The sequence below is a fragment of the Otolemur garnettii genome, unplaced genomic scaffold (genome assembly GCF_000181295.1).
Source record: "Otolemur garnettii isolate 467f Iridium unplaced genomic scaffold, OtoGar3 scaffold00140, whole genome shotgun sequence".
Taxonomy (NCBI): Eukaryota; Metazoa; Chordata; class Mammalia; order Primates; family Galagidae; genus Otolemur; species Otolemur garnettii.
The window spans coordinates 1,039,317-1,066,992 of NW_003852535.1; the positions used below are offsets into that span (position 1 = coordinate 1,039,317).

A 27,676-nucleotide genomic window follows, 5' to 3' on the forward strand; every position below is an offset into this window, starting at 1 on the left:
TGTCCAGCCCCTGTACAAAGGAGGTGCCTGTGGGGGTTTGAAGCCTCTGGGGCATCTGCCTGAACTGGGGCTTGGAGAAGCCCCACTCACACCCAAGACTCACGTTCCCCTTCCTCACTTGCAGTTCCGCATCTGGGCCTCCAGGAATTGCTGCCCATTGCTAATAACAGCAGTGGTTCCCTCACTCTGAATACCCCTCTGCTAAGCACAGAAAGTAACTTTATTTATCCCCACAAGAACCCAGGGGGAGCAAATTGTTTATGGCCCCACCTCACAGTAGGCTGAGTAGCTGGACTGAGCCCAGGCAGAAGAAGGGTGGTCTCTGCAGGCCTTCCTGAACTCCATGAGGTTGAGGCCCACCCCTTGGCCCTCCTCTGTCTCTCTCTCTTGCTTGTAGCTGAGCCCCTAGAAATGTGGGTCTATCATAAATTTAAACAAAGGTTTGCCCTGCTTTGGTGGCACTCCCTGTTTGGTGGGACAGGTCCAGCTGCCACCTATTGCTCCCTGTGGGGCTGGGGTCCTGCTGGCCTATTCCTTTCTGGGGCTGAGAAACTGTCCATTGCAGTCTGACCTGCACACCTCACTCAGTCCTAGCATCCTGCTCTGCCAGTAGGACAGGAGGGCCTGGCAACGTTTGGAGAAGACACAGCCAGTTCTTCCTGCTGAAGGGAAGGGATTGGGACGGGAAAGACACCTTTGAGAGGCCCGAGCTGGGGGCTGGGAAAGGGAGAGAGAAGCTGGAGTACTCAGGGGTCTGGAGCAGCAACACATCAGTGCCAGGCCACAGCCCCAGACGGTTAGCAGGGAGGAGGCCGAGGGTGAGTGGAGGTAGGAATGGCCCCCATGCACCTTTAGGAAATGTCATGTTCAGGTACAAGACGCTTCCCCTCCCTGCCTGGGCCTGAAACCCCACAATCCAGCCATGGAGCAGGTGGAAGAGTGGGTCCCACAGGGGTGGTGGCTGCTGCCTTGCTGGCTTTGGGAAGCACTTAGGACAGACTCTGTGATTAGAAAACAGCATGTTCAGGGCCCATGATAGGCAGCAACCAAGGTCCCCAGCAAAGGCTGAGCAGCAGACATGGGGGCTGGAGGCCATTGAGAGGGAAAGAAGCACCATGAAACCACTGTCACTGGCTTGTAAAGGCATCACGGAAGGGTGTGGGCACCCGCACTCTGCTTCCCTACTGCTCCCCCAGACCTGGGAAACAGAATGAGAGCCTGCTGGGCCCTCCCCTGCATGTGAAGCTGAGCGGCAGCTCTACAAAGGGTTTAATGCAGCATAAGGCAGCTTCTGGGGAAAGGCTGCCAAGGTGGGCTGGAAGGAAAGGGAAAAAAGGCTCAGGATGTTTGGGGGTGGAGTGGGTATGTCAGGCAGAAGGTAAGGAACCAGCCCTGATGACCCACTTAGACATGCTGCAGGCAGGTCAGGCCCACCCGGCAGGGACAGTGGTGGCCACTGGGTGAAAGAAACCCACCTGGGCTGACAAGCCTATCGGAGGGGGCTGAGAGGAGCAGGCCTGGGCTTGACACTTTCCCACCCTGGCCCTAGGTGCCTTGCGTGTGAGTTTGGGAGTGTCCAGGACTTCTGGCCTAGTCGCTGCTCTCCTTGCTCATGTGATAGATGAAGAAGAGGAGGTTCAGAGAGGGGAAAGGACTTGCTAGGAACGTAGAATTGGCACAGGTGGCTGTGAGGCAGCCTTCCTGAGCCCCTCCCACGGACAACCCTTGCACAGCCCCTTTTCTGCCCTGACTCCAGCTAGCTGCACCTGCCTTCAAGCCCGCTACACCCTTTCCTGCCTCAGGGCCTTTGCACATGTGCCCTTCCAGTGCTGGGAAGAACTTGCTGACCAGTGGGCAGCTGTGGGCTCAGGGGGGTACCACACTCAGGGGCAGGGGAAGGCTGAGGCCAGAGGGAGGAAGGACTTGGCCGTGTGAAGAGGAGCAATTGCCAAGGCCAGGTATATGGGGAAACTCCAAGTCAAGTTGCTGGAGGGAGGGGCTATGGAGTCAAAGGGTCTTTCTGTGCTATCCTCGGTGCCTGGGATGGAGGGGCACAATAAACAGGGCCCCTCCTAAGGTCTGCTGGACCCACTGGAGGAAAGGCCTGAGCCCAGGGCGCCTTGCCCTAGGGCTTCTGATTGAGCTTGGGGCTGGCTCCCTAGACCAGCTGACCAGGTTGCCCATCAGCAACGGGAGGGGCAAGGGACTTGGCCTAAGTCTTAGTTCCCTCCTCTACTCCGTTTCTGATCTTGCCTCTTTCTGAAAGCTCAGCTAAGACAGGTGGGCGGCTGTCCTGAGGGGACTCCTAGGAGGACATTGGGGCTCTTCCTGCCAACAGGGTTAGGGGGAAGCTCCGCTTTATAAAACCACTTGGAGCCTGTGCTGGGGACCCTGCACAATCCCTCCTTGTCATCCTCCTCTCAAGAAAGTGGGATTCTCTCAATTTATCACAAGTGAGGAAACTGAGGCATCAGCCCAGGTCACACCTCTAGGGCTGGGGAGGCCATTGGTGAGCCCAGCCCTGCGGGCCTGTCATCCTTTTAATCCAACACCTCTTTCTGGGGTTGGTGCCATTTGGAATTCCCTGCTTCCTCAAATTCAGCTTTAACAAGTCTGTCCCATGCCCCAGAGACTGCCTGGCCCCTGAGACTACGTGGCCCCTGGGGGACTCAGCATCAGGACATCCCCACATGAGCTGCCTTTACTTAGCACACAGGAAGGAGAGCTAGGGATGGCAGGTAGGGGATGTTCCCTCTCCTGCTTGGGACCCCCAGCTCTTTCCCCACCTGGATCCTTTCAAAATTTGCCCTCATCCAGCCCAGCCTGGCATACTCCTGTTTCCCTGTGCCCCCAGGTAAAAATAGGAGTTTACCTGCAGCAGCAGGTGCCATGCCTAACAGCATGCCAGGACCTGTGCCAGGCCTGCGGTCCTGTAGCTGACCCCTACATGTTGCCCTCACTCTGACTCCTCTAGCAGGACCCCCAGAGGGCCCTGGGCCTCTGCCTGCCCAAGCTTCATGGGATTTGGAGACCACAGCCGGGCAGAGAGCTAGGAGGCCAGGGGTCCCTAACGCGGAGGCCCACCCAGAGGGCAGGTGTTTACAGATACTCCTCAGTATCTACTGCTGCCAGGTGGGTGGTGTGCAAGCAGAGCCCACACCTGCAGAGGGTCAAGAGAGCCTCCAGAAGGGGCATCCTGCTGAGGCCTGAGGGAGGAGTAGAAGCTGCCTGGTGAGGCAGGAGTGGGGGACAGCGCGCTGGTGACAATGGTGTTGGGAGCAGGAACAGCTGCAGAGGCGCAGAGGCAGCTCAGGCGGTGCAGTGGCTTCGGGAACTTGGGGCACACAGGGTTGGGGGCAGGGGGCCCCATGGCCTCCCTAGGACCATGAAGGAAAGGCGGGGGCTGGTGTTGATGTCCCAAAGCTAGAGACTGTGGTGCTATCATAGCTTGGGGGCTGAGGTGGGGCTGAGCCTGCACAGTCTCTGGGGGTAGGAGGAAATCTCAATATCATGGAGGCTGATAAGGCAGTCTACCCAGGAGGCACAGCAGCAGCAAGGGAGTGAGGAAGGGGTCCTGGAGAGCAGAGGCCTGTGTGCCTGGGGCAGAGTATTAGAACATCTTTTAAACTTGACTGCACTCAGGAGGGGATACTTTGCACATTGAATCCTCAATTGTAAAATTCTCATATAAGGGTAACTATTATGATGAGGAAACAAAAGTTCAGAAAAGGCAAGCTACTTGTTTAAAATCACACAGCCTGGCTCAGCGCCTGTGGCTCAAGCAGCTAAGGCACCAGCCACATACACCTGAGCTGGTGAGTTCAAAGCCAGGCCAGCCCCACCAAACAATAATGATGGCTGCAACCAAGAAATAGCCAGGCATTGTGGCGGGCGCCTGTAGTCCCAGTTACTTGGGAGGCAGAGGCAGGAGAATCACTTGAGCCCAGGAGTTGGAGGTTGCTGTGAGCTGTAATGCCATGGCACTCTACCCAGGGTGATGGCTTGAGGCTCTGTCTCAAAGATAAAATAAAATCACACAGCCAGGAAGTGGCAGAGGCAGGACTCGAACCCAGGGTCCTCTGTTCTAGAAGGTGGCAGTAGCCAGCCACTAATGGAGTGAATGCCAAGAATGATGCTCCAGATGCCCTTGACTAAGTGTGGCCCTGGATACCACTGAGCCATCCCACTGCTCCCCTGCCCCGCCACAATGGCCAGCCTAGGATCCTGCTGTCAGTCATGGAGCTGGCAGTCATAAGTCACACCATGCTGGAGTCTGAGGGATCCGTGCAACGACAACAAACAATCCCGTAAAAGATGGGCAATTTACCAGGTTTAATTTGATGGCCACATAAACTATCATACATGCAACAAGGGAATAAAAAAGCAGCCAGGCACCCAGGCAATTAAAGGGCTCCTCCAGTGAGGCAGGCTGTCTTCCTCCCTACCTCAGGTCTTGCCCTGCTTTCCTTAGGCTGGCCATGGGGAAGGGGGTGGCCGGGGCCCTCTGGCTAAGATGGATGAGGCCTACAGGAAAGGCCTTGGGTCCCTGCCTCCCAAATGCTTCTTGGTTATCCATCAAGCATCTCTGAAAGGTGCAATTTAGACTCTATTATGATGCTAGGGGGCTCTGGAGGCTAAAGACTGTGGCCGTGAGCTGAGCGGGTGCTGGGAACAGATGTCCATGCCAGAGAATGCAGTGGCTGGCCATGGCCTTGGCTTCAGCTTTAACAAGTCTGCCCCATGCTCAGGGCACTGCCCCGGAACGGCTGAGTGTAGAGGCTGCCTGTATCCCTTGTGCCAGGTCTGAGCAGCCAACAGACCAGCAAGGGTGTATGTCCTCTGGCCAGATGCTGGGCCCTGGGCAGAGGTGCTCCTGGGCTCGGACTGGACCCCAGAGCTTAAGGCAATGTGGCCTTTGGATAGGACTGTGCCTCCTATCTCTAGCACCCACCCTGCCTTTCTGCTTATAAGCAGTTTAAGACAAGGCTTTCAGGTTCTACAACCTTCATGGTCCTGGTTCTGTGCAGAAAAAGGGATAGAGAGCAGTGCCTGTGGCTCAGTGAGTAAGGCAACGGCCCCATATACCGAGGTGGCGGGTTCAAACCCTACCCTGGCCAAACTGCAACAACAGCAACAAAAATAGCTGGGCAGCTACTTGGGAGGCTGAGGCAAGAGAATCGCCTAAACCCAGGAGTTGGAGGTTGCTGTGAGCTGTGTGACGCCATGGCACTCTACTGAGGGTGATAAAGTGAGACTCTGTCTCTACAAAAAAAAAAAAGGGGGGGGGGATAGATGTGCAGCCGGAAACCTGGGCTGGCTATGACCCTGGGCAAGGCCCTCACAGCAGGATCTCAGCTGTAAAGTGGGGGCTGAGGACCTGTGTATGTGTGTGACAGCAGCCACAGGTTCACACCATGGGCCTCTGCATGCTGCCTGTAGAGGACAGTGGGCAAGGTCCAGCCGGGGGGCTCATACCAGGGCTTGGGTTTATCCCTGTCCACAGAAGGCCCTCATTCTGCTTACAGCCCCATACAAAATAGGCAGGAGACTCACGGAATAGTGGGCACCTCAGCAAATTCTGAGAACCCTCAGCCCAGGCCTCAGTCAGGTCCAGGTGGGCTGGGGACTCATAGTCCTTAGCAGCATATGGTCCGGCACTGAGGTCCTGCAGCCAGAAAGCCCTGGGGTCAAATTCAGACTCCACCACCTCCTGCCAGGGAACCTCAGGCAAGTCTCTCCATGCCTCAGTTTCCTCATCCACAGAATAGGTCAATACAATTTCTCCTTTGAAATATCTGGCAAGCATCTGCTATATATCAACCACTAGACCGGGCCCCAAGGGATATACCTATGAACAAGACACACACGAAAACCACTGCCCTCGCAGAGCTTACCTTCCAGCAGGGATACAGACAGTAAAAACAAAGAAAGTAAAATATATAGCATGTTAGCTGATGACAAATACTATAGGTAAGCAGGAGCAGCAGAGAGGTATTTTCTGAGGGTTGTAATTTCTGATGGGGTGGCCAGGAGGGTGAGGTGCATCTGGGCATGAGTGTTTCCGGTGGAGAGATCAGCACTGCAAGGGTGGGGCAGCACCGGTGGGCAGGGGAGTGACCTGAGAGTCTCACCAGGGGACTTCGAGAGGAGGTGGGCTGGAGAGCAAGGTGCAGAGGTGGAAGGGGGCAGGAAATGAAGACCACAGCTGAATGGGAGGGAGGTTGCTGGGAGCTTGAGGCACAGGGAGCAAAGTCCAATCCCACATCCAGAAGGGCTCCGGGATTGGGATGAGTGGTGTCAAACCCCAGCCTGAGCAGGGCGGAGCTGTCAGGAAACAAGCAGTCAGGAATACACAGGCCAGCATCCTCGGCTCCCAGGCCAGTCATCACTGCAGTGAGGGGTCCAATTTGATGCTGGGAACTACCTCACCAGCGCCTCCTTCTCCCGGCTCCCCTACCCCTTACTTTCTTTCCTCTTGCTCTGTGGGCAGACCCACACGCTTTCCCCCTCAGTCTCACATGCACCCTGCTGGGGTATCCTTGGGTGGCCCCTGACCAGCCAAGACATGGACAGAGCTTTATGCTGGCAGTAAGCCCTGAGTGGGGTAAGCACATCACCATGGACGCCAGAGCTCTAGAAGGCCTTAGGACCACTGGACTGACCAAGGGAAAGCCTCCCAAGTGCAAAGGAGTGTGAGCATGCATGGGTGACAGCAGAGACCTTCACTGAGGCTGACCAGTCTGTCTTTGGGTGGTCTTTGATGCCAAGCCGCCCAGGTCCCCAAAGGCCACAGCCCCTTACCTCACTGTTTAATCACTATACCACTGACCAGCCCACAGATGCTGGCCTGTGCTGGCCAGAAGTACATAGTAGATGCTCAGTAAAGAGCTGCTGGGTGGGTGGACGGACAGACAGATGCATGGCTGCGTGGATGGACAGAGCAGAGGGAAGCTCTCGGGAAGACTCATGACATTTGAGCGAGGTTCTAAAGGAGGGCAGTTTGCTCCATGGAAAGGAATGGCCCATGAATAGAGAGGGACAGAGAAGAGAGAAGATTTGGCCCGGTTGGGAAACAGAGATGCTCGGTCCCTGGGGTGTGGGAGTGAGGTCCCTGATGGCCCACTGAGCAGGTGCTGGTTCTGCTCCACACACCAGGGCCGGGGCTCAGGCTCTGAAAGGCCACTGTGCCCTGCCATTGAAAAGCCTTTGTGAATCCAGGGTTTAGAGCAGACCTCTGGCTGCTGTATGAAGACACCTTCCCCACTGAGGTTGAAAGATAATTTCTCTTTAATTGATTTTTTGCCACTATGAATGGTAAAATAATATAAGAAAAAAAATCTATGCTGCAATTTTTCCATTTGCAAAAACCAAAATTACACCTTGCAGACAATTCCCTCAGTGCACAAACACCTCCTGCCTTTTATTTGTCTCATTTCTATAGATGCAAGAAAACAGATAGTACTTTTCCCCTCTATGATAGCTGAAAGTTTATGATTTGAGAAGGGGGCAAGGTGTGGGACAATTTCCTATAGAACACAGACCTCCTCTAATAGAAAGATGTTTCTGTAAATACACAAGAAAGTGATTCTGTTGACACCTTATTCTTCTGTCTGGAAAATGTACGAGTGATGAACAGGATGTGTTGTTTTAACACCAGACAATGAAGCTCCATGCTCTCCACTGCTCACCAGTGAGGGTGCTGGCAGCTTCTTTCGTGCTGGCTTTGACGTCGCCCCCCCTTTCGAGCTCACAGGCCTCCCAGAAACAAGCTTTCCCTTCAAAACTGGAGTCTTAGCCAGATAGGGAAACGTGGCTGCAAATCCATAAAACACGCCCTAAATCCATCCCATCAGCATTGACCGGTACCGTTAGCAATGGCTATAAAGACTGGCTTAGTGTGAGATTTTGAGAGAAATAACCCGAACTGCAGTGTGGCTCTCACTAAATTAACCCCCCTGTGGCCCCGGCTATATTCCAGGCAGGTGGAGGAGGCATCTGTCTCATTAACAGGCAGCGTCTTGGATCCTGATGAGGTTTAATGTTGCTAGAGTCAGACCTTAGCCCAAGCAATTACCTCTGGTTTAAACTTGGCAAGAAAAAAGCCATTCATCACAGCTTGACCTCGACCTGCAGGACCCAACTGTGGTCGGTGACCCCAAGGTGGCAGGCTGGTGGACACAAACTCGGCTCCTCAGGCCACTGTGACCATCCATTCTCACTGCACCTGTCTTATGCTCCTTGCAGGTGTTGAGGTTCCAGGTCAGGTGGGATCAGCTCCCCCATCTATCCACCATGGTGGTGGCACACCCCACCGCCACCACCACGCCTACTACCACTGTCACAACCACCATCATGATGACTACAGCCAGCATGGACCTGCGAGACTGGCTGTTCCTTTGCTACGGGCTCATCGCCTTCCTGACAGAGGTCATCGACAGCACGACCTGCCCCTCTGTGTGCCGCTGTGACAACGGCTTCATCTACTGCAATGACCGGGGGCTCACCTCCATCCCCGCCGACATCCCTGATGATGCCACCACGCTCTACCTGCAGAACAACCAGATCAACAATGCTGGCATCCCCCAGGACCTCAAGACCAAGGTTAATGTGCAGGTCATCTACCTGTATGAGAACGACCTGGACGAATTCCCCATCAACCTGCCCCGTTCCCTGCGGGAGCTGCACCTGCAGGACAACAACGTGCGCACCATCGCTAGGGACTCGCTGGCCCGCATCCCACTGCTGGAGAAGCTGCACCTGGATGACAACTCTGTGTCCACCGTCAGCATCGAGGAGGACGCCTTCGCTGACAGCAAGCAGCTCAAGCTGCTCTTCCTGAGCCGGAACCACCTGAGCAGCATCCCCTCAGGGCTGCCCCACACGCTGGAGGAGCTGCGGCTGGACGACAACCGTATCTCCACCATCCCGCTTCACGCCTTCAAGGGCCTCAATAGCCTGCGGCGCCTGGTGCTGGACGGCAACCTGCTGGCCAACCAGCGCATCGCGGATGACACCTTCAGCCGCCTGCAGAACCTCACAGAGCTCTCCTTGGTGCGCAACTCGCTGGCCGCCCCACCCCTCAACCTGCCCAGTGCCCACCTGCAGAAGCTCTACCTGCAGGACAATGCCATTAGCCACATCCCCTATAACACTCTGGCCAAGATGCGTGAGCTGGAGCGGCTGGACCTGTCCAACAACAACCTGACCACTTTGCCCCGCGGTCTGTTTGATGACCTGGGGAACCTGGCCCAGCTGCTACTCAGAAATAACCCCTGGTTCTGCGGCTGTAACCTCATGTGGCTGCGGGACTGGGTGAAAGCAAGGGCAGCTGTGGTCAATGTGCGTGGCCTCATGTGCCAGGGTCCTGAAAAGGTCCGGGGCATGGCCATCAAGGACATCACCAGCGAGATGGATGAATGCTTTGAGACTGGGTCGCAGGGTGGTGCGGCCAACGCAGCCGCCAAGACCACAGCCAGCAACCATGCCTCTGCCACCACACCCCAGGGCTCGCTGTTCACCCTCAAAGCCAAGAGGCCAGGGCTGCGCCTCCCCGACTCCAACATTGACTACCCCATGGCCACAGGTGACAGCGCCAAGACCCTGGTCATCCACGTGAAACCCCTGACAGCAGACTCCATCCGCATCACGTGGAAGGCCTCACTCCCTGCTTCCTCCTTCCGCCTCAGCTGGCTGCGCCTGGGCCACAGCCCAGCTGTGGGCTCCATCACAGAGACCCTGGTGCAGGGGGATAAGACAGAGTACCTGCTGACAGCTCTGGAGCCCAAGTCCACCTATGTCATCTGCATGGTCACCATGGAGACTGGCAACACCTATGTGGCGGATGAGACACCTGTGTGCGCCAAGGCAGAGACGGCTGACAGCTATGGCCCCACCACCACACTCAACCAGGAGCAGAATGCCAGCCCCATGGTGGGCCTGCCCCTGGCGGGCATCATTGGTGGCGCCGTGGCTCTCGTCTTCCTCTTCCTGGTCCTGGGGGCCATCTGCTGGTACGTGCACCAGGCCGGCGAGCTGCTGACCCAGGAGAGGGCCTACCACCGGGGCAGCAGGAAAAAGGATGACTATATGGAATCGGGGACCAAGAAGGATAACTCCATCCTGGAAATCCGTGGCCCTGGGCTGCAGATGCTGCCCATCAACCCGTACCGCGCCAAAGAGGAGTACGTAGTCCACACCATCTTCCCCTCCAACGGCAGCAGCCTCTGCAAGGGCACGCACACCATCGGCTATGGCACCACGCGGGGCTATCGGGACGCCGGCATTCCTGACATAGACTACTCCTACACGTGATGCCGCTGGGCCCACCCCAGCCCCCGCCTCAGTCCCCGGCTGTGCTAGTGCAGCCACGTGGCTTTGCCCAGCCTGCTGCAACCCCAGAGAGCAAGGAAAAGAAATTCTACCAATGACCTTCCCAGCAGAAAGCAAAATTTGGGGAGGGCTGACAATTTTATAGAACACGACGGTAAAAATTCTTTTTTTTTTTTTTTAATAGAAGGCAGAGGGTGGTGCCATGTAGCTCAGTGAGTAGGGCGCCGGCCCCATATACCGAGGGTGATGGATTCAAACCTGGCCCCAGCCAAACTGCAACAAAAAAATAGCTGGGTGTTGTGGCAGGCGCCTGTAGTCCCAGCTAATCAGGCAAGAGAATCGACTACACCCAAGAGCTGGAGGTTGCTGTGAGCTGTGACCATGGCACTCTACCAAGAGCGACAAAGTGAGACTCTGTCTCTGAAAAAAAAAAAAAGAATAGAAGGCAGGAGGGGGATTCAACGCTGTTGAAGACATAATTTATGCTGGTTGGGGAGGGAAGGACTAAAAATAATATCACAGGAAGGGTTGGGTTTTTTTTTTCCTAAACTGGAAAGATACTACCTGTAACAACGTCTGTGTACACCTCACGCTCTGTTCAGGACCGTCACAAAGGAACCGCCAGGGAGAAGCAGCCGACAGGTGAAGCAGCGACGCCCCTGCGTGGCTCTCCCTCTGCCGGCTGCTCGCTGGCGCCGTAATGGAAGGTTTCAGGCTCCTCACAATGAGAGAGGGAAGAAGAGACCTTTTGCTATGGAGATACTGTTCTGAAATTTCTTCCTTGGTCTATTCCATACCATTTTCCTTACAGATTTGCAGAAATATGGCATCTTTCACTGCATTCTTTAAACAATAATATAATCAATTTTTTAAAAAATACAGACTCTTTTCTCCCCTATGCTGAAACCCTCTTCAGCTCTACGTACCACACTCCATAGGAGCTCTGATGGAAGCTGTCACTTTTCCTGCCACCTGGAGGTGCATCTGGCTGCCTGTCTATCTGTGTGGTGTCTCCAAGTACAGATGAGTAGACAGAGCCGATATACAGTCCCTACCATACTTCTTGGGTCAGTTTTTCCATTTCCTGAGACAATAGAATTGCGAAAATGTTGCTTTCTCCTAGAAATCACTGCGTAAGTAGACAAGGTGCTGGGGACAGCAGCGAGGTGGAGGGTGGAGACTGTCTCCTGGGGCGGCAGGGTGGGGGGATACTGCTGCTCCTAAAGGCTGAGGCATGTGGGTCCCAGACCCGTGGCTTAGGGAGGGGCAGAGCAAGGGGTGAGATAGGGCAAGTTCCGTCCTATCTCAGCTTGGCCAGAAAAGATTTCTTCAACTGCCTGCATCCCCATGTCCTCACCCCAAAACACACAGATGCAATCACCTTACCAGCTACTTTCTAAACACTTACTATATGCTATGTGCTGCCTCCTGGGACCTGTAATTAGTGCAGGAAAGATTTTTTTAAAATATCAGCTGATTAAACCTATTGGTTTCCATGGCTGCTCAAACAAAGCTCCCCAAAAGACACAAAAATCCTCAGAAAAGCCCTGGGTAACAGCAACCCCTCCCTGTCCCTACTCCTGGGACCCTGCATTTAAGAGAGAAAGGGACCAGATCGCTTTCTAAAAATGCCAGCTCCAGTAGGGTACTGACCACAGGCCCTCAGAAGAGTTAAGATTTTATTTCCTCCCTCTGGAATCAATGTCGCTGTCATTTATCAACTGACAGTGCAGTGTGGTGAGCCATGAGATTAAAACGATGATGAAATAATGACAGCGAATCTAGAAAGGGGAGAAGAGCGGACGGAGCCTGGGGTTCAGACGGTGCCTGTGTCCTAGTACTCGGGGAGCTTGGGTCACTGTCTGTCAACACACCGCTCATCCTGCATGAGGAAAAAGCACCATCAAAGAGGAGCTGCTGGTCTGAGGGCAGGAGGATGAGAGGGTCCTGCTCCTGGTGGTGGCGTTTTCAAAAGGCCTCTGCCAGTTGGACAGAAGCAAAGGCAGAAGAGGAGGCTGGGCAGTGGGGACATGAAAGGATCCGGCCGCTCCATCAGTGAGGAGGTGGGGTTGTAAGTCAAGGATACTGCAGGGAAGTGGAAAAAGGAGAGGCTCCCGGGCAGTCCCCGGGCTTGTCCCACCAAACGGGGTCCCAACTCTCCCGCCCCAGAAAGCTGCCGAGGGGCACGAACACATTTCATTCCAAACTAGACCTTTTTTTCCCTTTCTCTGCCTGAAATCATTTTCTCATACAATGAGGTCAAAGAGATAAAATTCCCCAAGCCTTAATTTCAGGTCTGTATAAAAATTGCCCCCACTGTGGACTGCAGCCCCGCAGACACAGTGGTTCCTAGCAACTTAGGAAGGAACAGAGGGGTCCCCTGGGATGTCTGAGAGGAGAGGGTGCATCAGGTGTGCAGCTTTGGCTAGAGGGGACAGAAGTACTAGGTCTCTGTTTCAGAAATAAGACCCCCCACCCTCAAGGGCACCTGCTGCCAGGGTCCTGGGGAAATCAGGCCCCCCAATCCCTGGCATCCACAGCAGCATGGTACTGCTGGCATGCTCCATCCCTGCCTCACCTACATTCCCCCCTCTCCTTTCCTCACCCCAGGCAGGAAGTCAGATTATTCCTTTGGTGGCTAGAAAGGCATTTGGGGACAGCTGGTGGCACAGAACAGATGATAAGAACTGCCTGGGAAGATCCAGCTTGGCTAGGGTAGGAGTGTGGAGGACCTAGGGAGGGAAGGTGGAGCAGAACTGAGAGCCAGCTCCGTGCTTCACCGTGTTCTCCAAGACCAAGTCTCAATGATGAATGTTCCTCCCCCACTCCATAGATCAGTCCCAGGCCCATAAGAGCCCTGCCCACCTCCTAGAGGGGTGTGCTAGGCCTGATGACCACATTGGTCTCCTGGTCTCAGTTCTTGCACTAATGGGGTGCAGCCCATCTCACTGTAAAGCCTGGGCCCTGACTCACCAGGAGCCATCAGCCGCTCTGGGGAGCTCTAGGTGCTATGAAGGTAGACACTCTGTCCTTCACATCCCAACACCTTCCCAGGGTCTTTCTGAGACCAAGCCCCCAGATCTCTGCTGCATCACAGCTCCCCAAGCCAGTGAGGGGGGCCTGAAGCCAGGACCCCTCCTGGCCCAGCTCCTCCCAGCTGGCCCTGTCACCCAAGATGAAAACTGTTCAGGACACCCGGCCCCTCTCCCCTTAGATGTGTGTGAGGACACCAGGCCTCGGATGATGAACCTGGGGTGTGCCTAAAATCTCCCTCCTGTGCAAAGCTGACATTTCTAAGGGAAAGTTCACTGCTAAGCTGACCCTTGCAGCCTCTAACCAGCCAGAACAACCTCAGTGGCCTCAACGTTGATGACTGTATTTTGTGGCATTTAAGGCAGGTTTGGACAAAAAAAAGGGCCCATGACACTTCTTTGGTTAAGTGGTTTACCCTTCGAGGTAATTAGATGTAGTGATTGGAATCTCTTTTCTATTACATAGCAATTTTCCTTTAAATTTCCCCTTAAAAAAAAAAAAGAAAGAAAAGGCAAGGAAGGAGAGAAGATGGCAGGGCTGGCAAATCATTTGCATTTTGCCAATGAGGCCTCTTGTAAGCTCAGCTCAGGCGTGGGGCCCAATGTATGGAATGCTTAAGAGATTACTAAGAATAAAATCTATTAATTAGTCATACTCAATTCTGCAGACATGATGTGCATCAAAAGCTTCTTTTCTTCCCTTTCTCCTTCCCCCTTCCCTTGGCCTCCTGCAGAAGCTCCAACTCCTCTCAATTGGCCAGGGTTTCCTGGACCACCTCCACGGCAACATGGTGCCCACGCGGCTGCCGAGGGGAGCTGAGGGGACCTCCCCACCCAGGGCCAGGCTGCCAGGTCTGGAGGCAGGGGCTCCCTGAGTACTGGGAGATAGGCTCCTTCCTCCTTCCCTGCTCAGAGTGACACTGAGGAAGATGGCATTGGCTGGGAAGGGCCCAACCTTCCTCTCCTGAAGTTCTTCTCCCTCTCATAGGCATGGGGCTGTCCTCCTTCCCCTCGGGGTCCAGGAAGGCCTCCCTCCCAGGTGGGCATAGAGCTAAGAAGGGGGCCAGAGATGTTTCCAGAGAGGGGCAAAGAATGTGTTTGGTGAGGGCACAGCCCCTGCCTCTGTTTCTATAAAGTGGCAGTGCACTGGGGCAGGGTCTGGACTCCCTCAGGAAAGCTGAGTGTCCCAGAGATCTGGTGGGGGCCTTCCCTTATGATTTTGGAAGGTCCCAGTTGGTCTGAGACAGGCAAGAGGACCCCAATAGATTTTGAGGGGCTGGTGCAGGAAGCAGACCAAGGTGAGGAGGGGAACGAGCAAAGGTCTGAGGCATATTCAGGACAGCCCCCTCCAAAGGCAGCTCAAGCCCCGAAGCCAGCCCACTCCAGAAATCTGTTTCCTGGCAAACGTGCCAGAGAGGAGGACAGAGCTTCTTTCTGAGCCTCGAGCTTATGAAAAATACAAGAAGGAAAACTGGATGCGGCAGACAGAGAATGAGGGGCTGGGGAAGCAATAGGCAGAGCCCAGCCGTCTGGCAGGAAGGGGCCAGGCCACGTTCTCAGCTAGCCCACCTGTGGACGTCCACGCATCCTTGTGTCTTCACACTGAATAGGCACAGGTGACGATGGCTGTACCCGCCCCTGGACAAATGCCAGGGCAATTCATAGCCCGCGTGTATGGCTTTCCTGAATGCAACGAAGAGGCTTTTTTTTTTTCTTAAAGAGGGATAAAAAGACTCCAAAATGCAAATCATTATCGTTTATAACCAAGGGAGTCTGCTAAATTGATTAGAAGAGATTAAACTCCTTGGAGGTGAGAGAAAGAGGGATTTTTCATGGTTTATGAACCTGCCCCAAGTGGCTGTCCACACAGCAGAGACTTTCAGGGCCTGTGTTGAGGGGGATGAGGCGGGGAATGCCTGCAGCGCTTGGGGCCAGCCAGAGCCATATGCTCAGGTCTCTGGGACAAGGAGCCTGCCTAGTCCCTACAAAGAAGGGCTCTGAAGCCGTGGGAGTTTCTGCTTCCTTTCTATTCCAGGTGGGTCTGTCTCCAGTCCATTTTTTGTGTTCAGTGAAAGGTGAGTGGGTCCAACCACAAAGGGAAAGCTGAAGGTCAGGGAAGAGAATCTGAGCCAGCAGGGGAACAGGCAGTGACCTCTCTGTCATTGGGCAGATTCAAGCACGAGATGGGATGTGGCAGGTATCTTCCTGCCAAGGTCTGGTTCTTTGACTAGAAGATCCTGGTTCCCACTCTTGCTTTGCTATCCCAGGAACCATGTAAGGAAGCTGATCACAGTGTTGCCAAAATGACCAGTGTCCCCTGAAAATCCCAAGTCAGCCAGGCCAGCCAGACACATCAAGGAGCCACTTGTATCAGATGTCATGGCTCATGTGTGCCAGCTTGGGTAACACAGAGAGACCCAATCGCTGAAATAATTGTTTAAAAATTAGCCAGGCAGGTGGTATGCAGTTATAGTCCAGCTACTCTGGAGGCTTAGGTGGGAGGACTGCTTAAACTCAGGAGTTCAAAACCAGCCTGAGCAAGAGTGAGACCTTGTCTTTACTAATAATTGAAAAAATTAGCCAGGCACAGTGGTGTGGGCCTGCTGTCCCAGCTACTCAAGAGGCTGAGGCAGGAGGATCGTTTGAGTCCAGGAGTTAAAGGGAGCAGTGAACTGTGATCACACCGCTACACTCCAGCCTGGGTGACAGAAGGAAACCCTGTCCCTTTAAAAAAAAAAAAGACCCACTTGTGCCACCAAAGGGTCTGCAAAATTTCCATTCCCGGTACCAAGAGGCACCAAGAAAGGCAGGCAGATGTGCACCACCCCTTCCCCAGTCTGAACTCAGCAGGAAGCACAGACAGGACCCACCTCCTCATCCTGTGGCCCCCAATCCCAGGCCACCCCAGCCTGGGAAGTGCTCAGCACTGCCACTCCACATGCAGTCCTCCATCACGGCCAGGTGATGGTGTCTGGGCACTTTCCACTCTGCCATTTTTAGAATTTACCACATTGGTTCTCAACCTTCCTAATGCTGCGACCCTTTAATACAGTTCCTCATGTTGTGGTGACCCCCAACCATAAAATTATTTTCGTTGCTACTTCATAACTGTAATTTTGCTACTGTTATGAATCGTAATGTAAATATCTGACATGCAGGATGTATTTAGGCAACCCCTGTGAAAGGGTTGTTCGACCCCCAAAGGGGTCATGACCCACAGGTTGAGAACCACTGATTTACCATTTCTTTTGAAATGTTCCAAGTAGTTGCCCCCAAATACCCACATGTGCTTCTTTTTAAAAACTCACAAAAAGGTTCTCTTTGCTTTCCACACCCCACCCTGCACCCGCTTTCCCTCTCCCTTGGCAGTTTTAATATGTGGTTTTGAAATTATGAAAGGGGTCAAGCCCACTTTCTCACTATAAACAAGATTTGCAGATGTGCTCAGAGACCATCAAAGCCAAGGAGCAAGCCTGGCCTTCTTTCCACTCCTCTCCTGGAGCCGCTACATCCAGGGCAGCTCTTCACCTGGAGCAGCTCCTGCTTCTGGTGCCCCTGCAGAGCCTGGCAGGTCCCTGGCTCTGAGATCACTATTTATGCCCCCCACCCTGTCATTGAAATGTCTGGCTTGTACCAGGAAGGAAGTGTGGGCACACTAAGAGTTCTCTGTGGGTGGGCCAATCAGCCTCATGTCCTAACAAACCAGCCCCCAAGGCACTGCAGCCATCAAGGCAGGTGTAGTACCCTGGCTGCTATCTTCCCCACACCTGGAAGCCCCAAAGCCTGAGCACAGAGAGTCCTTGTAGGAAGGTCTTTGCTGCCACCAGCCCTAAATTTCTTTTATGGTCATCAAGTTTGACAGTCACTTGGGTAAGATGACAACTCCTCCACGGGGCTCGGATAGTCAGGGCCTTGCCCTCCCTGGGGGTCACTGAGGTCCAGTGCAGAGCCTGGCACACAGGGTCATGTGATCCTTTCTTCTCCAATGACTGGACAAGGCCACCTCCACCTCTCCCTCCCATGTCCTCCCCACTTGCCATCTACACACTCAACGTGAACAGCCCAGGCACAGATGTTGACAGCAAACCTTCTCTTGTCCTGCCCTACCCGACTGGTGGCCTGCACAGAGAGGGGACCACCTCGGCAGCCTTTCCTGCCCGAAGCACCTTGCTCCACTGTGCCTTGGATCCACTGATTGCCAGCTGTGAGTCAGACAGGGACACGTGGCCACTCATATCTGATGGCTGGCTTCACTTGAGTGGGTGACAAAGGGGACAAAGAACCAGAGGAGGACCCACAGGGGTCCTGCAGGAAACCAGCAATCCCAGGCGACACCCTCCGCCTTGCCTGCCACTCCTGCCAAGAATCCTTGTACTCTGAACCCCACCTGGAGCTCATCAGCTCTGAATTCAAGACAGAAGAACCAACAACTGAAAACAGGGTCTGTCACCTGCTCATCTCCCTGGGACCTCCTGACCTGCTGGGAGGCACGCTTACAGCGTGTTCTCAGACTACCCACCTCAGCCTAGTCCGCTGTTCTGGGTTCGCAGAGGAAGACACGCACTCAAAACCTGTAACTAGCCTTAGACCTTCCCCCCACCTCAGCATGGCCACCTGCTAGCAGGCTTCCAGAGGGTTCTTTGTACAAGGAGCCTAGTACCTACCAGCACAGAGGCTGAGAGCCCAGGGAGGCGCCCAGGGCCCAGCATCTGAACTTTCTTATCCGGGAGAGAGGGAAGCACCAAGAGGCAGTGCTGAAGGTTGGGGAGGCTGCAGTGTGGTAAACACAGGTTGGCCAGAGACATGGCCACTCACAGGATCCCAGGGGCTAGTGCCACAGGCAGGTGTGATTCGGGAGTCAAAAGATGAATGTGAACTACAGAAGCCCCTTATTCCCCCACAGAAACACTTCAGAGTGAATGGCAGAAGGGCCACCAAAAGTCATTCCCTTTCCAGATGTTAAAAGTTTTTGCACCCCACTTGGCATCACAAAGCCCCCTGGAGCTCAGTACAGTCCCCACCCCAGCCTGAGGAGGAGGAGGAGGAAGCCAGGCAGGGGTTCTTGGCCAGACCCTGGTGAATAGGGTGGATCCTTCTGCTAGAAGAGGGATGCTTTGCCAGCCAATGGCACAAGGTGGAAAGGGCCTGATCTCCCCCCAGTCGATGACTGAGGTCCCTTCTGCTGTCTGAAGGGCCCCTGCACGGGCAGCCCCAGCAGCTTCCCAACCCCCTGGCCTTCCTCACCTGCAGAACCAGCCCTGTGGGGCCACTCAGCTATAGACCTTGTCTTTTTCTTTTTTCTCTGAAGGGCAAAGCAATTTTGAGAATCTGAGCATTGGGCACGACAATTCTCATCCTTGACTGCTGCAGAAGCAGCTGGCTGACCTGGCCCAGTTCCTGGGGCCCAGCCAGGCCTGGCCTCATCCCTGCCTGCCTGCCTCACTCCCAACCTTACCACCAGGCAGGGGGGTTCAGAAACCCAAGACCCACAAACACCCACCACCACGACAACAACACAAACCAAAGTGCACTGCGAACCGCCCTTTGGCCTCCTTCTTGTAGGTGCCTTGAAACTTCAATGTTAAGATGAATGTGATTAACTACTTGGTCCTATTTTCTGTTTTGTCTGTTTTCATATAAAATGTCCAAATCCACTTGCCTTGTCCTTTCTTGAAATAAATAGAAAGATTTAACTTTTACAGTCATCTTGGCTGCTGACTCTCAGCTTGGCTGCCCAACTTGTCAAGGGCCCAGGGGTCTGGGGCACATGAGGTCTGGACCACCCGTGCTCCATCTCCAGGCCTTGCCCTGCCCGTGACAGCCAGCTCTGTTACAGGGGTCTACTTGCATGGGGGAGGGGGTGTGTGGTCGGGCAGGATGGCGGCTCTGGGGTAAGTTCCACAATAATGATTCTGCTGCAGGAAGAAGAAAGGACCTTTGACCCCATCCCACAGGCCCGGGGGAGGTTTGCTGGCACCAGAGGTGTCTTAAGCCAGCCATGCAGGGGACCGACAGCTAAACACAGACCCGAGAGTATTTCCCTGGAGATGTACATGTTACGTTAATAAGAGCTGAGGATTATGCTGTAAGAGGCTCCAGCAACCATGTGGGAACCCACGTGGTTCCACCCATATGGAACCGCATGGGTGTCTGGGGATACCTGCTTACTCTGCCACCCCAGTGAATACCCACCGGGGTTCATTCCCCCAGTCACCCCCTGTCTCCTAGATGTGCCCATTGCACTCAGGGCTCTCCAGGCCTTATCTGCCTAACTCATACCCCAAAAGTGAGGAGATGGGAAGGAAAAAAATTTTCCATGAGAACAGTAGCTGTTTCTGCTAAATTTAACATAAAATAAGAACTTATTACTTCTGCCTGAGATCTTATTTTGCATCTGGATGTGGGCTAACAAGTTTTTCCTTATATCTCAAGGAAGCAGAGTTATTTCTCACTGTACCTTGGTGCTAGGTGGCCCTGGCTGGGTGACATGGGGTGCTCTGGGTCTCAGTCCTCACCTTCCATCCTGGTAGGGGCAGGAGCAGGCCAAGGGGGACTGTTCCAAAGAGCAACACAGGGGGTGACCACCAGTGAAAGGACCAAGGCTGTTTTTCCGACTCTTACTCGGGCCAGAACACGGAGGGAGCTCAGGAAGGCTGCCCCACTCTCTTAACTGAGACCCATTCTCTAAGGCTGCAAAGGCTCTTTCTTTTCTTTCTTTCTTTTTTTTTTTTTTTTGAGATAGAGCCTCAAGCTGTCCCCCTGGGTAGAGTGCTATGGCATCACAGCTCACAGCAACCTCCAACTCCTGGGCTCAAGTGAGGCTCCTGCCTCAGCCTCCCAAGTAGCTGGGACCACAGGCGCCCGCCACAATGCTTGGCTATTTTTTGGTTGCAGCCATCGTTGTTGTTTGGTGGGTCTGGGCTGGATTTGAACCCGCCACCTTAGGTGTATGTGGCTGGCGCCTTAGCCACTTGAACCACAGGCACTGAACCCAAAGGCTCTTTCTAGAACACACTCATCCACCCAGTCAGCAGAGCCTACATGCCCTCCCTCATAAAGGCCCCTGAAGGCACTACCTCAGGAAAGCCCCCCTGCTTGGTCCCAGCCTCACACCTCTGCTGGTGCTTCTCCCCTTCACAGGTACCCACTCTAACAGCTCACTCAGCTGGGCCCTGGCTGGCAGGCCTCACCCTCCCCACCTCCAGATTCCCAGAGGGGACTGGCCTGGCCATAAAAGGGAGTGAAGAGTAAGTCATTAAACATGGTACATCAGTCAACTAGTCACTCACCTGCTCAAGGTGGGTATGAGAAGGATGACTTCCCAAGCACAGCAGCCCCTGGCGATCCCAGCATCCCAGTAATTATGACAATTTCACTCTCTGCACATCTGGGCAGTACCACAACTCAGGGGTACCTGGGGGAGCCCTCCAAGGCAGGGCAGAGGGCTGGTTCCCAAATGGTATTCCTTAGCCCCTGGAGCTAACAGATGTTCTGCCCAGAAAGGGTTCATGGTCATATGCCTTAGGGAACCACTGGATCAACACCCCTGCTCTTTCCTGGAGGGCTCCTCGGGTAGGGCCTTAGAGTTCCTTGGAACTGGGTTAGACTCACCACTGCCTACTTGTGTGACTCAGGTTGTCTGTGCCTCAGTTTCCACCTCAGTGTGTGCATGATAATAGCTCCATCTCCCACTGCTATTGGGAGGGACATGTGGGGCAATACAGGTAAAGCCCTTGGGAGTGCTCGGAAACCATGGTGACAGCATCAACCTGCTTCTGTGAGCAGAAGCCTCTGTGAGACTGTGTGGAGCACTGGGTTTCCAGCTCATCTGGTAGTGTAATGTCCCCCCTCCCCCCCACCATACACACAAACCCCTACGGGATTTATCTAGCATTCCTGGCTCCTACAGACTAAGCTAGGCGCTGAGCTGGCCTGTGTTCTTGGTGGGAGGCCAGGATCTCAGCAGGACCCTCAGGGCAAGGCAGCAAATTGCCCCCAGGATGACTCTCACTTGTAATCCTAGCACTCTGGCAGACCAAAGTGGATAGGTCATCTGAGCTCAAGGAATTCCAGACCAGCCTGAGCAAGAGTGAGACCCTGTCTCTACTAAAAATAGAAAAACTAGCCAGGCATTGTGGTGGGCACTTATAGTCCCAGCTACTTGGGAGGCTGAGGCAAGAGGATCACTTGAGCACAGGAGTTTGAGGTTGCTGTGAGCTATGACACCATAGTACTCTAGCTAGGGTGACTCTGTAAGACTCTGTCTCAAAAAAAAAAAAAAAAAGGGGTCCCCAGGTCTAGCACAGAGAAGCAATGTGCAGGGTAGGGCCTGTTCCTTGTGACACCCCACTACACCCAAGGTCCAGCCTGCACTTGAAGGCTGGCTAAGGACTACCTCAGGCTGGCTAGAGACTTAGGCTTCAGGAGGACTGGGGCTGGGAACAGAGGGCCCCAGGAGAGTTGGAGGCCCAGCCAGGGTTTAGCCCACAGGATGGAATCACCAAGACCTCTATTTAAGGTCAATGGAAGGAAGAACCTCCAAAGGCAACTGACCTATTCCTTAGAGGAAAGGGTGGTCTGAGCAGCAGTAAGCCCCCCATCCTCACAGGAAAACAAACAAAGTTTTTTGGTCCCTCAAGGGGGTATGAATACTGATCAGTGGAAGGGACCTGCTGGCCCTAAAGAGCCCAACCATCTCCCTATCTTGTCTTCAGGTGGATGCCAGGAGATGGGTGATTCCTCCAAAACCCAGGGCCCCCAGACCTACGGCAGCCCCACCATGCCCTCCTCCAACCAAGCTCCTTTGGGCCCTATCCTCTGCCCACCCCTACACATATTAGGATTTGCATATCACGAGGTCAACAGCAGGTGTGGGATAACACACCTGTACAGCTGCTCTGGTGGTGTTGGTGGCCAAGTGACACCAACACCACCAGGCCCAGGGCCCCTGTGCATACATCTACCTTTATCTGTTTTGGCAGACATAAGACTAAAAGTTCCGGATCAAATAGGGGAGAGAGTGGGTGACACTTCACCTCTATGCTACCCATGGACTCTGCTCTTACCTAGCTACCACTGGGTTCAGAAGCTTCCTTTGTCCAGCATCCATTTCCCAGGAGGGGCCTCTGGACTCATCACACACACTGGAGAAGAGGAGTCCCGACCACATCCCTATACCCAAGTCCTGTGGCTGATTCTTAGCACACTGCTTAGGAAGCTCTTGGAAGAATTCAAGGCTGCCCACCCAGCCTGAAATTCTGCCTCAGTAGGTCAGGCAGTGGGTCGTCCACTTTCAGGAACCCAAAACAAAGTGTGCTCCGCGGGCCCCACTCACAGCCTCTGACCCTCCTCCTTACATTAGCTTTCTGCCCCGACCCTGCCGCCTCCCCTCCGGCCACTGTCTCCAGCACGTCCGGGGGACTCTGTCCTCCTGCGGCAAAGTAAATAGGCTCTCTGGAGCGCTAACTGACAGCACAAATGAAATCCCGTGCTCCCCCCTTGGAGATTTACAGGGGAAGTGAAATGTTATTTGCAATGCTGCCAAGCCTGGGACTCGATGAAATTATGCCTCGGGAAGAGACCCGGCGGCTCCTCGAGGAAGCGCCGCATTCAAGACGGGCTTATTAAAACCACAGCGGCCACATTTCAACCTGTTTCAGGTGTTAAGTAATTTACTGCCACCCAGAATTCAGTGGCAGGTTTTTATCATTTTTATTTCTGTGATGCAGGCAAGTGTCCCAAGAAGTCCCTGCACGGGGAACCGTGCATCAAAATGCACTCTTGCCCCCTGCCCTAGGCGCCCCCACTCTCCCAGGGCTACACCAGGCTTGGCCAAAGCTCAGGGAGGAGGAGCTCTAAGACCTACCCCACCCACACTTGGGGGTCCTGTGATCCCACAAAGACCCTGGCAATGTTTTCTGAAGGCAGCAAGAGCCAAGCTTGGAGAGAGCAGAAACTACCCCGCTTAGGAGCTGGCCACCAACCATACAATCAAGTTTTGTTGAGCACCTACTGTGTGCCAGGCCCTGCTCAGATGGGGCACACTGCAGCAAAGAGGGCCACAAAGACTGCTGCCCCACGGAGCTAAGTGGGGTAAGTGTTAAATAAATATTTATGGTTATAATGAAAAAAAGCCGCAGGCAGGGTAACACATGTGGCTCAGTGGGTAGGGCGCTGGCCCCATATACCGAGGGTGGCGAGTTCAAACCCGGACCCAGCCAAACTGCAACAAAAAGCCAGTCGTTATGGCAGGCACCTGTTGTCCCAGCTACTTGGGAGGCTGAGGCAAGAGAATCGCCTAAGCCCAGGAGTTGGAGGTTGCTGTGAGCTGTGATGCCAGGACCCTCTACCGAGGGCAATAAAGTGAAACTCTGTCTCTTAAAAGAAAAGAAAAGCCACAGGCAGGCATTGGGTGCACTGGGAGGATAGGGTGGGAAGACAGAGGCCACTTAACTGAGCATCTGCTACATGCCAGCCATCGTGGCAGCCCTAGGAGCCCCTGGGGGCCAGAGCTACTGGGGGCCAGGTCCCCACACTTTCCCCTGCTCTGGAGAATTTTTTTTTTTTTTGAAAGAGAGTCTCACTCCATAGCCCTGAGTAGAGTGCCATAGCATCATCATATCTCACAGAAACCTCAAACTCCTGGGCTCAAGTGATCCTCTTGCCTCAGCCTCCTGAGTAAGCTCTGGAGAATTACACTAAAAGGACACTATTCACAGAGAGCAAGGGACAAGGGAGCCTGTGGCCTGTGGCCCTGGGGCTGGGAACAGCCCTGCATCCTCCTTGTTCTCTGAGCCTTCTCTCAGCGGTGCCTGCCGGAGGTCTGTTTGATGCCTGCAGGCTTTGGGGGGGATTAAGCCTATTATAGAGGCTCCGGGGGCTTATCTGACACCCCCTTCCTCCACCTGTTTTCAGATACTCCAGGAAGACCAAGGGGAATCTTCAAAGTCCAGGCTGAGCCAAGAGCAGCAATTCTTTAATTAGCTTTCTCTTGGATCAGGGCCCTGGCGAGCAGATTAGTTGCTGGGGGGTGTGGTGGGGGCAGGGGAAAGGGATTGGAGTCCTCTTTAAGGCAGAGATTACAAGCCTGGGGTGAAGGGCTAAGGGGCTGTTGCCTGGGGCAGGCGGGACCCCAAGCAGGCCCTCCTGAGCCAGCAGCTCCTCAGGGTCTGGCAGATGGAAACTGCCACCAGGAGGATGCAGAGATGTACTCTATCCAGCCCGTGGTCCTCAGGAAGCTGGCGCGGGAGACACTTGGCACGGTCCAGGCTATGTGCCTGGGTCTCCTAATGAATGTGCTTCTTCCCTATGCGACCGTCCAGATCTATAACTTCATAATTAGGGGGGATTTCCTAAAGGGGCGTCCATCTGTGAGAGGCACAGTAGCACAGGCCTAGTGGTGCCAGGTGCCAAGCATCTGTCATGCAGTTCCATCTTCTCAGCAGGGGGCATAGCAGGGTTTCTTATTCCCATTTAAAAATGAACAAACTGAGGCCAGGACCCAAGCAGTCTGCCCAAGGCCATGGTGACAGAGGTTAGCTTTGGAATTAGGTCTATCCGGGTTCCTCCCACTGCCACTGGGCCAGGCACAGTGGCTCATGCTTATAATCCCAGCACTGTGGGAGGCCAATGTGGGAGGGTCGTTTGAAGTCTATAGTTTGAGACCAACCTGGGCCACATATATAAAAGAAAAAAAAATTAGCCAGGCATGGTGGACCTGTCTATAGTCCCAGCTACTGGGGAGGCTGAGGTGGGAGGATTGCTTGAACCCAGGAGCTTGAGGCTGCAGTGCACTAAGATGGTGCTACTATACTCTAGCCTAGGAGACAGACTGAGATCCAGACTAAAAAAAAAAAAAGAAGAGCCCTGGGTGAGAGTCTGTGAGCCAGAGGGAAATGCACTCCAGTAAGTCATACAGGAAACCTTCCCTGACCAGACCACAGTGCCCTGGACTTCCCCTTGGACACAGGGGACTCAGCACCTGTGTTGTGGCCCTGTTGTCCCACCCTCTGGTGAGCACTGTTTGGAAACAGTGACTGGGTCTTAGTCATTCCATACCCTTTGAATGAAGCCAGGGAGGTAGTACCCACCACAGCCCCAGGAAGTGGAAGGAGCAGGCTGGCTAGAAGCTGGGGCATAGGACAGGACAGGATAAGCCTCAGGGGCAGGAGGACCCGGACGGGCTGGCGTCTCCTGCTGGCTCGCTTTGTGCTAGGAGGCATGGGCAGGGTGAGTGGCAGGAGACAATTCAAGGATGTTTGAAATGTGACTTGTGCTCTCTCTCCCCTTCAGCCCCTCCTCAAAGGCAGGTCCATTGTGGTCCAGATAAGGCCACCTGCACAGGACAGGCAAAGGAAGGCATCTGGGCCTCTTGGGAGTGACGCTGCCACCAGCCCCGTCTCCCTTCTGGCCTTTCTGCTCTGGGTACAGCAAGCTGAGCTGCCCCAGGGTAGGCTACCTCAGGGGTCCTGTCCTGGATGCTCCACAGAGTTCCCTGTCTCCGGCCTTCTGGACTGTTCTGCCCCAGGGTCAGGTCATTACAGGTAACTACATAGCACCTTTGGGTGTCCCAGGTACACAGGCCACATCTCCCTTGCAGCCCCAGCACCTAGTGAATGAATGAAAAGAAGCTGGACGAGTGTGCTCTGGAGCACATAGAAGCAAGAGCTAACTTGGGCAGGGGAGGTTCTCAGAGAGGATGCGTCTTAGGTGAGACCCAGGGTAAGCAGGATCAGCCAGGCAAAAATAGAAGAAAGGGAGCTCCTGGCAAGGGCAGTGCCTGTGCAAAGGCTGGAAGGTGAGAGGCGACATGCATTTGTACAGCCCAAAAGCATGTAGCTGGGCTGTGATGGAGACGGTAGCAGAGGGAACAAACAAGAAAAGGCAGGAGAGGTTCTGGGGTCAGAAGATGTGGGTAGGGCATGGTGATGCCCCAAGAATGAGGCAAGACCATCCCCAAACTGAGGATTGCAGGGGTATCAGAACAAGCCAACACAACAGCCAGGGCTGCCCAACTGGAGGTTCCCATTTCCAGTATAGTCTCTATGCTACCCACTTCACCCCACCCGGCATTGTGCACCTTGCCCCAATACCAGCCTCGAGGTTGCAGAGAAGGTTGGAACCCAGAAGCAGGAAGTGGTAACTTCCAACAATATCCAGGCCCAGAAATACTCTAGCCACAGCCAAGGAGATGTGTGGACCCCAAGGGTGAGGGAGCTGGGGGTGGGGGGAGTCTAGGAGCTTAACCCCTCCAGGGCTATCTCAGGCAGGTGTAGGGTCAGGGAGCAAAAGATGCAAAGGCAGGGGCAGTAGCAGCCCTGCTGTGACTTGCTACAAGCAGAGAGGAGTTCTACTTATTTCGGGCATAAAGCAAGTATTTCCAAGCACTACTATGTGCCAGTTTGGTGTGAGACGCTGTGGGGAGAGCACCCAAGAAAGGGCCCGGTCTCCTGTGGCTGCACCACACCTGTGCTCATCAATACTTTCAGCTTCCGCCTGTCTGGCAGGTAAAGAATGATGTCTCTTATTTCAATTAGCTTTTTCTTGATTACTAGCGAGGTTCTGCATCTTTTCACTTGTTTACTGGCCATTTGTTTTTCCCCTACCGGGAATTGCCTGTCCACATCTTTCCCCCATTTTTCTTATTGATTTGTAAGGGCTCTTCGCATATTAAGAAAGGAGTAAAGAAGCAGGTTTCTGGCGGGGGGTGGGGAGGCTCAGGACCTCCCTTGAGGGTCCTCAGTCCCCAGAAAGGGAGGAGGATTTGTGTGGGTTTCTGGATGCTCCTGCTGAATCTCTGCTCCCTGGCTGGCTCTCAACTGGCTCTGCAGGAAGATGAAGCGCCGCCTGCAGGTGGGAGCCCCTGCCAGGCCTGCATCCCAGCTAGCAGAACCCATAGGGCTTATTTTTCACTTACACTGAGAAGTCTACGCTGCCAGTGGCTGGCGGGGTGCCCTGGATGGCACCCGAGGGGAGCCAGCTGGCATAGCTGGGCATGAGAAAGACAAAATTACTCTCCCTGTCCCAGGCCAGTCTTGTGGGGACCCTCTGTCAAAGGTACATGTCCCAAAGCCTTAGGCTGACCCTCCCCTGGAATTCTGGGCTCCCCCCACCCAGTCCTGGTGTGCACCTTCCCTGTTGCCCCTTCCAGCTACAATGGTCCCTAAACAGTGACCCCCCACACCTGTGGGACACCCCTGAGCCCTGCCACCTTGCCCTCTGCCACCTGACCTTCAGAGCCAGAACCATCCCTGTGGTTCCCTTTCCTGCCAGAGTTTCCCATATTTCAGCAGACAAACAACACAAGCCATAAAACT

The 27,676-nt window shown here is 54.2% G+C and overlaps 2 protein-coding genes across 2 annotated transcripts in view; one reads left to right on the top strand and one right to left on the bottom strand.

The window, feature by feature from the left end:
• MACROD1 (MACRO domain containing 1) overlaps positions 1-27,676 on the bottom strand; it is a 151,639-nt gene that overhangs the window by 99,283 nt on the left and 24,680 nt on the right. The window lies entirely within an intron of this gene.
• FLRT1 (fibronectin leucine rich transmembrane protein 1) lies at positions 8,248-10,491 on the top strand. The gene has a single exon (XM_003798594.3). It carries the CDS (start codon positions 8,293-8,295, stop codon positions 10,309-10,311), a length of 2,019 nt encoding a protein of 672 aa, XP_003798642.1. The 5' UTR covers positions 8,248-8,292; the 3' UTR covers positions 10,312-10,491.

What these genes read in the sequence shown, in the direction of transcription:
- FLRT1 (XM_003798594.3), top strand. Translation starts at nt 8,293, where the DNA reads ATGGTGGTGGCACACCCCACCGCCACCACCACGCCTACTACCACTGTC.